This window comes from Borostomias antarcticus, assembly GCF_949987555.1.
Source record: "Borostomias antarcticus genome assembly, chromosome: 16".
Classification (NCBI taxonomy): Eukaryota; Metazoa; Chordata; class Actinopteri; order Stomiiformes; family Stomiidae; genus Borostomias; species Borostomias antarcticus.
This window is the reverse complement of record NC_140249.1, coordinates 12,381,811-12,394,342: the sequence shown is the minus strand read 5'-3', so window position 1 is coordinate 12,394,342 and position 12,532 is coordinate 12,381,811. Positions and strand designations below refer to the sequence as shown.

Genomic DNA, 12,532 nt, shown 5'->3' with positions numbered 1-12,532 from the left:
TCTAATTCATTTTCTAGATCCTCTAAATCTGACAAATATTCAGCCATATTGCACACAATATTCTAGGCACCAACAATCCGATCGTAGCGCAGAGAATGTGAGCCGCGAGTGTAGCCTACAGCCGGAGAATAGCCAGTCTGCGCGCTGGCCTGTGCGCATGCGTGCTGGAGCAAGTGGGGGAGAGGCGTGTAAAGATCATATTACAGAGGCTAAAGACCCCGTATTTGAAAACCACAACAATGTATCGCGTTGAGGAATCTCAACTGTCGATTCATCCAATCTGATTGATGAAAACAACCGTTTAGCGGCCGAAAATAGATTTTGAGAAACTGCATTCTCGGTGCCCCGATCACCGCCATTACATGGATATACTGGCTCGCGCTGGATTTTAAATTTCTTCTACAGGCCTCCGAACAACACAAAAGTGATCTCGGTGAGTCAAACTTCTTATAATATGTCGTAAATAAGGTCCAGGTTGTCAAAAACGAGCATTGCCCTTTAACTATCAGATCAGTCACCGTTTCAAAGTTCCAATAAAGGCTTCAGCTTCTTCGGGCGACATAAACTCCTTCTCCTCCCCGTTGTATGTGACTCGCAGACGGGCTGGATGGAGAATCCCGATCCGGAGACCCTCTATGTCCTGAAGTCTCCGTCGCACACGCTCGGGCTATCTTGGCAGTATAATCCGGGAAAACGGAGATGGTTATCCCACTAACCTTGATCCTCTTCAGCTCTCTTGCCCTCCGTAGGATGTCCACACAGTCTGAATAGTAGTGTAACCTGGCCACAATTGCCCGAGGCCGATCACCAGGCTTGGGTTTAGGTTGGAGCGTGCGGTGAGCTCTGTCCAGCAACGGCTCTTTCTCCAGCCCGAAGGCCTCCTTGAGTAGCATAGAGACGGCTGTGGTCGTAGACGGGGTATCTTCCGGAGCGCCAACAATTCTGATATTGTTACGACGAGACCTGGATTCGAGATCCTCACATTTGTTTTCCATTTTGACCAATTTAGCAGAGAGACGTTCCACTTTCCTCTGGATCGTGACAATGGCCGGGTTTCCCGAACGAATAAAGAAGCACTTAACTCCAAAGTACTTCTTAACTCCCATGCAAAGGGTTGCTTAAGAAGGGTTCCTTAAGAAGGTTCTTTATCGGGAAACCCGGCCAATGTCATTAGTGCAAGTAGTCAAAGATTCTTCCATGTCGCCCACTGTATTTTTCAGCCCAGCTACATCAGACTGCATCGACATTATCTTGCCCGACAGTTCAGTTTTCCTCGCCTGCAACTGGGACTTAATAGTTGTCAAGTCATTCCCCAAAGCAGAGTATAGTTCAGCCTTAAAGATTTCCGCAATCTCATTACGCACAGATAAAATAATCTCGGATTTGAGGGACGAGATACTCTCCGCACCGACTGCCGGGGTGGAGAGAACATCTGGAGGGGCTGAAGACCCAGGTGAGACCGAGGCCCCGTCGCACTGAGTTAGCTTTAGTTGAGATTGGTTTTGAGATTTGTTGGGTTTAGTTGGCATTTTCGCGATCAACAAACAAGTAAGTCAGTTCAAGAATATACTACATTAACTATCACTAAGAAACGGTAGTTGAAAAGTGCCTATTTTAATACGCAATCAAACAATACTTCTGGAGCTCCTAAACTTGCATGCTACTCCATAGTTCGCCAAGCCGGAAGTCTCCGCGGCCTGCTCTTCTGACGGGGAAATTACACTACATTCAGTCATTTAGCACACATTTTTATCCAAAGTGACTTAAAATGACAATAATTGCATTTAACATTGGTAGTCAGTGTACTCCTACTCGCCAGAACTCACAAGTGCATCTCCTTTCTGAGCAAGTGACTAAGAGCATCATCTAGGGCTGAAGCCAAAGTGCAAGAGTAACAAAATATAAATCCAATAGGTGCTGGTAGGATCGGCCCGTCAGGTCTACCGTGTCAAATGCTGCTGACAGGTCCAGGAGTATCAGGACAGAAGAGAGAGAGTTCGCTCTCGCGGCGGGGAGTGACTCCATCACAGCAAGGAGGCCAGCCTTGAACCCAGACTGGTGGGGGTCCAGGAGGTCGTTCTGGTGGAGATATGAAGATAGTTGATTAAAGATGGCACTTTCAAGTGTTTTTGATAGAAGGGAAATCTGTAGTTCAAGTGATAGTTGGAGTACTGAAGAGAACGTTTTTTTTAGGATTGGAAGCAGAGGTTAGAATTTTAGAGAGGAAGAAAGCATCTTTAGCAGCGGATGGGGAGGAGGGGACCATGGAAAGAAGAGAGAGACCGAGCCCCCTGCACTCTGTGGGTCAGTCCTGCTGAAGAGGCTTTCCCAGAGACTGCATCTGCTACTGGGGCTGGGAGGGGCTTCCTTGGACTGGAAATTCAGGTGCACTACCCGAGCAGAGCTCCTGTAAATAAAAAATAAATAAGATAAAATAAAAATATATATAAAGAGCATGAGGATCACCAGGTGACCGGCGGGGGGAGCCGGGTCATCTGAGGATAACCAGGTGACCGGCGGGGGGAGCCCCCGTGTCAGGATGGAGCAGCGGTAGAAGGGCACTAGGACCCCACGTGTCAGGATGGAGCAGTGGTAGAAGGGCACTAGCAGCTGTTGTGACTGGTCGGCTCTCCTAAGTGTCCTTAGAAAGGTTGTGCTTCTGAACCAGAGTTGTGTTGGTTGACCACGTGAGATCTGCAGAAATGTGGGTGCCCAGAAACCTCTCCACACTCAAACGGCTAACAACCCAATCATAGTTTAATGAGACAAACATATTTGTGACCACAACACCGTTTCAGTTACCAATGCCTCTGCTCGCTGCGACGCTGACACACCTGCTTAAAGAATAATTCAAGTCTATGATTATGTGATGATATATGATCTAAACACATGTAATATGTGTCTTGTTTACAATGAACTTAAACCAAACCAGAAAATGTCATAATTTTTAGTAATAAGTTCAATAAACTGAATGTGGTGGTCTCAATTGACCAGCATGCATTGCGTGGAACTGAGCTGTCGGGAGGAGGCGAACGGAGTCGGAATTCGTCAGGACAACAGCGGTAGCCAAATTATCTCTCAAGCAAACATTTGTCACTCAGAACATTTGTGAGATATATACATACATACATTGGTTTTGTTGAACTAACTTTACAGGGTAGTCTAGAGCTAGAGGGTTAGCATGGTGCACCCACCTCGAGTCCCCGTCCTCCTAGATGGTTTGTTGTTGTTGTCCTCGTTATTTTGCTTCTGGGGATTTGTTGACGCATTTCGACGTGGCAAATCCCTGGAACTGCAAACTTTGTGAACATGCTTTGTTTACATGGAGCAACTATAGTCAAGGAAACCACATTTGTCTTTGTTTTGTGGATTGAGCCTAATGTTGTTCTAGGGTTGAATTCTCCTTTAAAGCGGGCGTTTGACAGTGTTTTGCTTCCGCATGGCGGCTAGCGAAAGATGCGTCTAGGTGATCAGATAACGCCTGCCGCAGTGTTTCCTGTGGAATTGATCTCTTGGTGTGGTTGTGCCAAGCTCAAGACTGCCAAAATAGGGAGGATTTCTATACCAAAGCGGGGGGTCTGGGGAAAAAAGTTTCAGAGTTAGTTTCCTGTATTCTGGTGACTTTTAAAGAATAAAAATAACAAAATGGTGAAATGTATACGGAAAGGTATACTGAAACAGCATGTTTACATGAAATGTGCTCTCTTTAATTTTGAGTTATGGGGTGAGAATAATAGATAGAATGTTTTATTTAATAAAAATTAATGTTTGATGCCCATTGATGCTTAACTGCATACAGTACCATCTATTTTTAGATAACGTTACATATTTATAACACTTCAACTATATTTTTACTTGTCCGATCAGACTACTGCATGAGGCACTTGCCCGAACAGAGTTTACTGGTCCAGTGGAAGCAATAGGCTAGCCTACCTGACTGCTCTCAACATCATTCTACTTTCTGTTCCTCTTCAAATATTGTCGGATGTCCATCTGGAAGACCAAATAGGCCAGAGATGGGCAGGAGCTGTCGGCACTTCTTACTGGAACGTTATCTAGCTCTACGCTGTATGAGTCCACTTATTGATTACAAACATTCACATATTTTAAACTGCTATGTACCCTATTGAGAAGTAGGCTAGGTACCGGCACATTTTGGTCAAATTCATACACTGGTTAAACACTAGCCTACATTATTTTGCAATAGGCTCGCTGAAGAAAACATCCCTTCACGCGCAAAGTCTTTTGAGTTGACCACAGAAAGCAGCATTCGCTGAGCACGAGGCCCAAGCTATTGTTGAAAATAAAAATGCAGGCACAACATTATCATGGTTTTGAAAGCACATTTAAACAGAAATACTTTGTTTAAGATTTTTGATTTAAGACTAATATAAAGTATATAGCCTAATTTGTTTTTGTTTTTTTTGTAGCACATGTATGGTGTGGCGATCTGGGCTCAGCTGGCTGCTGTGGATGGGCCCCTTGTTTCTGATCTGACTCAATGCTCTCATTGATCAGCCCCACCACCGTCATGTCGTCTGCTGCAGATGTAATGACTGTGTTTGAGTTGTGATTTGGTTTGCAGTCATGGGTGCACAGAGCCCCTGTGTTGAGTGACATGTGGTGGGGGCCCATCTTGACTGACTGCGGTCGGTCTGCTGGGGATGATGGTATTTTAAATGCCCGGGCTGTAATCTATAAAAAGCTGTGCCTGCGCTGCTGTTCTAGGTGGAGCAGGGGCAGCACAGGGTGGCGGGCAGGGGCAATAGCGCCATCTGTTGATGTGTTTTCTCTGTTGTTCATCAGGGTGGGTAAGTAACCAGAACATGCCCCACCCACCGAGTTAACAGGGCTGTTCATGTCATGTCATCTGGTCGCGGCGCTGGGCTGACATTCTGCATAATAGGGCTGGCGTGCGTCAGATGTGAGTCACGCTCATTTCCACTGGCGCTCTCCCTCTGTGGCCAATGTATCGGGCTGTCTCTCTTTCATGTAGTGTTTTAACGCAGGATGTGTGAGTTTATGTGTTCTTTTGAGGGTGTGCATGTGTGCAAGTGTGTGTCTCTGTTTTTGTGTGTGTTTTCTGTCTGTCTGTGTGTTTGTGTGTGTGTGTGTGTCTGTCTGTATGTGTGTGCGTGCATGTGTGTGTGTGTGTGTGTATGTGTCTGTCTGTGTGTGTGTGTGTGTCAGAGAAATGCACAGTACCGTGACGATGGCCTGCTGACCGCTGGCTGTTTGTTATTTCAGTCCAGTCCGAACCACCAGGACCTGAACACCAGAGAGGCCTGGGCCCAGGGCTACACAGGGAGGGGCGTGGTGGTCACCATCCTGGACGACGGTATTGAGAAAGACCACCCTGACCTTGCAACCAACTATGTGAGTGCCGTTACTTAGCAGGGGGGGACCAACGTTCTAACAGTTACATGTCAGTCATTTAGCAGATGCTTTCATCCAAAGCCACTTACAATAAGTACATATGTCTAGAGTAAGTGAAGCGACTGGACCAGACACAACATCCCAGTCATTGTCAGTAAAGCCTTTAATAAGAACCAGTGCCACCAGCAGTCACAATGCTAGAGGAAGGACGAAGACGAGTCGTTTTTACTTTTTTGTTTCTTTTAATCCATACTTGGCAGGGGAATGACTTGGCACAAGGATTGGCACTGTGACTCGGCATGACTCAACTAATGATTCAGGCTCACAATTACAACGGGGGAAAAAAACGGAATTGACATGATCATCTAAAGACGACTGAGCCTTCTCAGATAAGCAGGCCGTTGAAACGCCCCCCGACCAAGGCTGGAGAGGGGGGTCCGTTGTTCCCCGTGTCCCCCCACCTCCTCAACCTCTCACCGTCGTATTTATTCTGAAACCCCTGTATTTATTCTGAGACCCCTGTATTCCGCGGGTGTGGCTGTGTGAAAGAAAGGCCCAGTTTCAAACCCACACCTCTGTCCTCAGGATCCCGACGCCAGCTACGATGTCAACGATGGAGACTCGGACCCTCAACCACGCTACACCCAGCGCAACGAGAACAGGTAACGCCCTCACTGCCCTTATCCAAGAACACTACATCACCATCCAGTTGATCAGCTGTCCCATGGTTTTGCAGTCTTACCAGGACCCAGGTAACCAGACACACACACACACACACACACCCAGGACCCAGGTAACCAGGGCCACACACACACACACACACACACACACACACACACACACACACACACACACACACAGGACCCAGGTAACCAGGGCCACACACACATCCAGGACCCAGGTAACCAGGGCCACACACCATTGCCCATCTGTCCGCTCTGGCTCCAATATCTCAGCCTGCATCTGTGAACTGTAATAGAAATTTAGCAGATCTAGTCAAAAAAGGATTTACCAAGATTCGCTCAAAAGGTTAAGTCTGGTTTATTGTGAAAAGCATACGAGCGCAAGGACTTCCTGAACAACGCAACAAGGGTGGTATCCAGCGAAGTGCCGGCTCTGTCTTTTGCTGTGCCTTATATGCAGTCAAACCACAGGTACGGTGCTTCCAGGATGTGATTGGCTACTCCATTGTACGTCATATGAAATGGCAGGCGTGGCCAAGAGTACAGACATGTGACATGAGAAAAAGGCGGCAATTGGGGACAAAGGATGACAAAGGATGGTTATTCTGTTGTAGACAGATGGCCTCCTGGAAGCCATTTTGTATGTTAGCACAGCTATGTGAATATTTGGGGGAGGTGATGAATTACAAAAGGAGTGAGAGGACAAAGGTTTAAGGTGTTTGGATGTAAATTCCACAACAGAACAAACAGCTCTTATCGTTAATACTGTGGGTCCACGTGGGTCCAGTCCGTCCGGGATGGAACGGAACATGCCAGATCCAACAGTCCTCCAGCACCCGTTCCAGAGAACCAGTCCTTCAGGCTTTTTAAGCTTCCTTTAATATTTATATATTATATAACAAAACTAGTCTGACTCACCGGATGTAGGTTTTGGGGATAAGCCTCGTCATTCATTTATTACTGGCCAATCAGTGGCGACGGACGATTTTTCTCCAGATGGTAGAGTCCAACCAGACCTTCCTCCAGCGTGGGAGCAGCCTAACGAGGTGTAGGGGAGACGGGTCCGTCTATGAGAGACTAGACTAAAACCAATCATATGAAATTGGAGAGGCAGAGCTACACGGCATCAAAAGCCTCTGCACCTCGTCCCAGAAAGCATCTGTCTTTTCCTCGGTACTCGCGCCGGGTGATCCAGCCTGGCTGTCATCATCCCTCAGCTACGCTCTGGTATGTTGTTGGTATTTGTTGTTGTTGTTGTTGTTGATACACTTGTTGTTTATTTGCCTTCCCTGGCTCTCTTCTCTCCCTGCCTTCGGCGATTGATGTTAAAAGCCACTGGCCACGTTTAAAGGGAGGAGCTTAGAATCCCAGCTAGGTCCAATCCTAAAACCTTTATTCTCTCCCGCCATCCGCCCCTCTCTCCACCCCTGGCTGTGGTCGCCTGGTTCTGGTCGCCTGGTTCTGGTCGCCTGGTTCTGGTCACTTGGTTCTGGTCACCTGGTTCTGGTCACCTGGTTCTGGCCGCCTGGTTCTGGTGGCCTGGTTCTGGTCACCTGGCTCTGGCCGTATCTGGCCTCGGAGACACAGCAGGACGTCACTCACTACCGCACCCCTTGTTCTGGGACGCTGGCACAGTCTGTTTATTTGTTTTATCTGTTTGTTTTTACTGTTTATTTTGTTTCTAAGCTCACTGTGTTTGGGGCAATACGCTGTCAATACGCTGTGTGGATTTATCATAAACCATGAAGCTTTGGAACATATTGAACAGTAACAAAATTGGCTCCCCATAACCTGGATAACACCTAATTTCTCTTAGTTCCTCTGAGTGCCTCTGAGAGATTGCCATTTTAACTCCCCAAACAGAATAAAAAGAGCGGGGCTACTTGTAGCCTGACACTCCGACTGAATCACCATTTTGTTTCTCTTCATTATTCAGTCTGAACAGGCTCCCATTGCAGCCGCGCTCCGAGATGGGCGTTGCTGCAGGAGCAAATTAGTTCATCCCCCTAACCAATCACGTCGCACCGTTTAATTCAAAGGAGGCAGTCAAAGGACGCTGACTGGCCCAGTTGGAATTCCAGCCAAGGGGTCAATCTGGCCGAGAGCCTTTCCAGACCCTGATTCGCGTTTTGAAAATTCCATAATTCAGATTGAGGGGCTGGAGCCGGGCTAGGTTCGTATCACCCTGGAGCAGAACTAGCCGTTCCCTGGCAGGACCGCAGCCCCCCGGCCCGGTCCAGCCAGAGCCTACTCAACCCTGCTGGTCCAACACAGTCACCCGGCTCTGCTGTACCTCACTAACACAGGACGAAACAGACACACACACAGACACACACTCACTAACACAGGGCGAAACACACACACAGACACACACACTCTCTAACACAGGACGAAACACACACACAGACACACACACAGACACACACTCACTAACACAGGACGAAACACACACACAGACACACACTCACTAACACAGGACGAAACAAACACACAGACACACACACAGACACACACACTCACTAACACAGGACGAAACACACACACAGACACACACACGTCGCGCAGGGACACAGAGAACACATGTACGTCAGCGCAGAAACACGCAAGCTACAACGGCACACAGCCCCGCTGGGTGGGCCGTTTCTCCCGCGCCGTCACCAAGTTGATTTTCCCCGGACGGAATCAATTCATGACCGTGAAATAAGAAGCAAGCGTGTGTGTGTGTGTGTGTGTGTGTGTGTGTGTGTCTGTCAATAGTGCTGAGCTGGGGGTGTTTAGACTGACCTATGGAGGAATGATGGCAGATGAGTTTGCCTGCTCCCCATAGAGCGCTGTGCCCACAGACAGTGAGTAATGCTTCTCCAAAGTGAGACGGTATGAATATATTCATAGGGAGGGAGAGCGGGAGACCAGGATATGCGCGTCTGCCTTTCTCCGGTAAAGGCCAGCTCATTTGTATTGGTGACACGCTCGGCTGGGTTCTGAATCCGTATCCATTTAGAATAGCTCAGCGGAGAGCTGGCAGGCTGGAGGGATTCTGCTGGAGGGGTTTCAAGCTTGATGACGCTTTTGCGCTCCATCATCAAAATGTTTGTCCGTTCCTCTGCTCAGTCTTCCACAACGGCGCCGGCAACACCGCGGCGAGAAGGGCCCGGGGAGAAGGGCCCGGGGATGCGGGCGGCCCGGTAGCCCCGGCGAGGGCTGCCACCATCCACAAAAGCTCCCGCGAAGTGGCGTGTCTGCCAGACTCCAGACCATCTATCTGCCTGCTCCTCTCTTGTTCGCCGCCTGCTGAGCTCCTGCCGTTCTGACCTTCGTCTTCAACTCTTTTTTTTTCTCAGCTTCTGTAAGTATCGTTGCTTTAGGGTCTTCCACTTGCTCCGGAGGGTTGGCCATGGTTTTTCGCACCCCTTCTCTCTCATTTCCTGCTCCAGTTCCTTGTACGTATCCGCATTGCGCTGTTGTTTGCTGTCTAATATTGTAGTGATGTTTTTATCTTGAATTAAATTTTAAAATACCTCTGTCTGTCCGGTGACGTGTGGCCTAAATTTGAAAAAAGTGTTTCCATTACACTTTTGCGATATACTTCTATATCGACACGTCTGAAAAACCACCTCATGAGAGCGTAAAAACCTTTTATCGACACTTGAGAGGTTTTTTGAAATGGGGGTGCTTCCATTACCGTTTTTTTATTGCGATATTTGGGTTTTGCGCATTTCTAGTGGTAATGGAAACACACCTTCTCTGACTCCCTCTCTCGCTCCCTCCCTCTTGCCTGTGTTGGTGGCATTAATACACCCGGCTATTAATACACTCGTTGGGCGTCGCCGGTCCCCTCCAGCAGCGCGGCGAGGCGATCGAAGCGGACAGTCTGAGCCGAGATCTGAACCCGCCAGGCAGAGGCAGACTAGGGGGAAAAAGTGGCCCGGGAGTCATTGTCAGACCGGCCCACTCAATGCACAGCACGTATTAACCAGTCAGCGGCCTACTTGGAAAAAAATAGCCATACACTTTACATTATTTTGGATGAGTATTAATATGGTAATCACATTACCTGAGCCCTTGAGTAGTCAATAACAAAGTAATTACAGCATATATGGGGATTTTTATAACATTTGGATCCACCAATTTGCCTGGATGGACACATGGAATAAAATGATACTGACTATACACTGTTACGACACGGCTCAAGAGTGTAACAAAAAAGGGAGACACCGATGCAATTAAACAAACAGAAATGTATTCAAAGAATATAACAGCCAACTCAAACATCATTATGTGATCGAATATATATGAGTGTCAGTGTGTAGGCAGTGTATGGATGAGAGTGTATATGCAGCATGAGTGTTGAAATGTGTACAACTAGAAAATAAAGTCCAAACAATTAAACCGGATGGTCAGGTGGAAAGACAATAACAATAACTTAATCTTTAATTCTTAATATTCTGTATAATCATTACTTGTGTCACAATTGGTGATTAGGTAAGTCACATAGTAATAAAAAAAACAATATCCAGTGTTTCCCACATGATTTTGGGCAGCTATGGGGGTGGACCTCCAAGCCTCTAGGGGTGTCCGGGGGCAGCCCCCCCGGGAGAAAATTTTTAACATTGGTAATTTAAATGAATTTAAATTTAAAATCTGGGGGGGAAATGTGCCAGTGGAAGCTGAAATGACTGCAGTTGCTCAAAAGAGCCAGCTGACCATAATCTAATAGAGATCCCTCAGAGATGGCAATCATGCAGTCTGAACGAGGCTTCCCCTCTGACACCAACAGCTGCCACACACCAGGGCAGAGGGCCTGGACATCTCACTGGTCTAATATATCTCCCACCCTCTCTCCCTCCCTCCTACTAACTACTGAGCCTCTGACACTAACAGTGTGTGTGTGTGTGTGTGTGTGTGTGTGTGTGTGTGTGTGTGAGAGAGAGAGAGAGAGAGAGAGAGAGAGAGAGAGAGAGAATGAATGATGAGTGAGGGAGCTACCTGCCCTGCTGCCTCTACCTGCCCTCCTGCCACCTGAGTGTCAGAGTCAGTCCCTCTCTCTCTCTGTCCCTCTGAGAGACTGCTGGCTGGAGAGGAAGCTCTCCTGCTTGAGAGTCAGTCAGCCCCTCCTCTCTCTGTCTTTCTCCTGCCACTGGCTCTGCTGGTTGAGGCTGCTGGCTGGAGAGGAGGCTCTCCTGCCTGAGAGTCAGAGTCAGTCCCTCTCTCTCTCTCTGAGAGACTGCTGGCTGCTGGTTGAGGCTGCTGGCTGGAGAGGAAGCTCTCCTGCCTGAGAGTCAGTTCCTCTCCCGCCACTGGCTCTGCTGGCTGCTGGTTGAGGCTGCTGGCTGGAGAGGAGGCTCTCCTGCCTGGAGAAGCCGTCTCTCCTGTTGTAAATAAACATTTCACTGTTGGTCAATCCACTTTGTTTTTTGACAAACGCTTATGAATAATAATTATTCATTGGCAATATGTTTGGCTATTGACTTGGCATCTATTGCTACGTTATCCTAGCTAGCAAGCCAACGTTACTGCAGGGTTGTTTTTTACGTTACGTTTACCTCAGGCTCCGCAGCAATTTCTTCATCTGCTTCTACTCTCACTTTCTTCTTGAAGAATGTATATATTGGTTTGGTACTCATGACCTGAACGTCAAGAGTACAAACATATTAGCTAAGCTTAAGACAGCTCAATGACACTGGCCTGACTAACGTTACATGCAAACCTATATAGCTAACGTTAGCTAGTGCTAGCCTAACTTTAGCTAGGTAACGTTGCTGGTAGCTAATTAACAGTCTAGCTTTGCGTTACATTGACTGGAAAATGAACGTTGCAGCATAGCCCAAATTCTGTTTTGACAAGTAGACAACTACAGTGGATATTCAATATGGATTGTATTGTATATTGTAAGTAGCTAAAGTTAACTTACCTCAAACAATTGTCTTAACTCCATGTGGAATTCCAGCATGAATCAATGCTGCTGTGTGCAATTCACACTTCCAACAAGTGTGATTGGCACACAACCTATTTCAATCCACGCGATTTGCGGGGGAGGGGGAGTAGCCCAGCAGAGTACCATCAGCACAGCGCAAAACACAACAGCGTTCAAGTTTTTATTTATTTATTTATGAGTAGTCAAAACTTTTGATAACCTAAATTTTGCAGCTCTGGCGGGCCAAATGCATCCATGGCGGGCCGCATTAACGTATGGGAAACACTGGATAATATCAGTGTCATGTGTTATTACCTCATTAAATGAGCAGTTTTTGCAGAAGCTCACTTTTTTCTGCGATACCATCTATTATTTTCTCACTATCCAGCATCTGTCTGGATCCAACATCTGTCCAGTATCCTGAGTATAGGTACTGTTGAGAGAGTGAGCTCCTGAGCCTGTTTTTGATATATTTCAGTGTCGAAAAGCTTTGCTCGCATGCTACCTACCTGTGTGACAGTGAGGGTAAGCAGGAACCTGTAGGCAAGGCCTACAGTAT

The 12,532-nt window shown here is 47.3% G+C and overlaps 1 protein-coding gene across 1 annotated transcript in view; it reads left to right on the top strand.

The window, feature by feature from the left end:
• The window catches only part of furinb (furin (paired basic amino acid cleaving enzyme) b), a gene marked incomplete at its 3' end in the record, with an annotated part of 304,944 nt that overhangs the window by 145,333 nt on the left and 147,079 nt on the right, over positions 1 to 12,532 (top strand). Inside the window, exons 5-6 of the mRNA XM_084451106.1 lie at positions 5,248 to 5,376; positions 5,962 to 6,038. Coding sequence (XP_084307232.1) covers positions 5,248 to 5,376; positions 5,962 to 6,038 — 206 coding nt within the window. The remainder of the gene's footprint in view (positions 1 to 5,247; positions 5,377 to 5,961; positions 6,039 to 12,532) is intronic.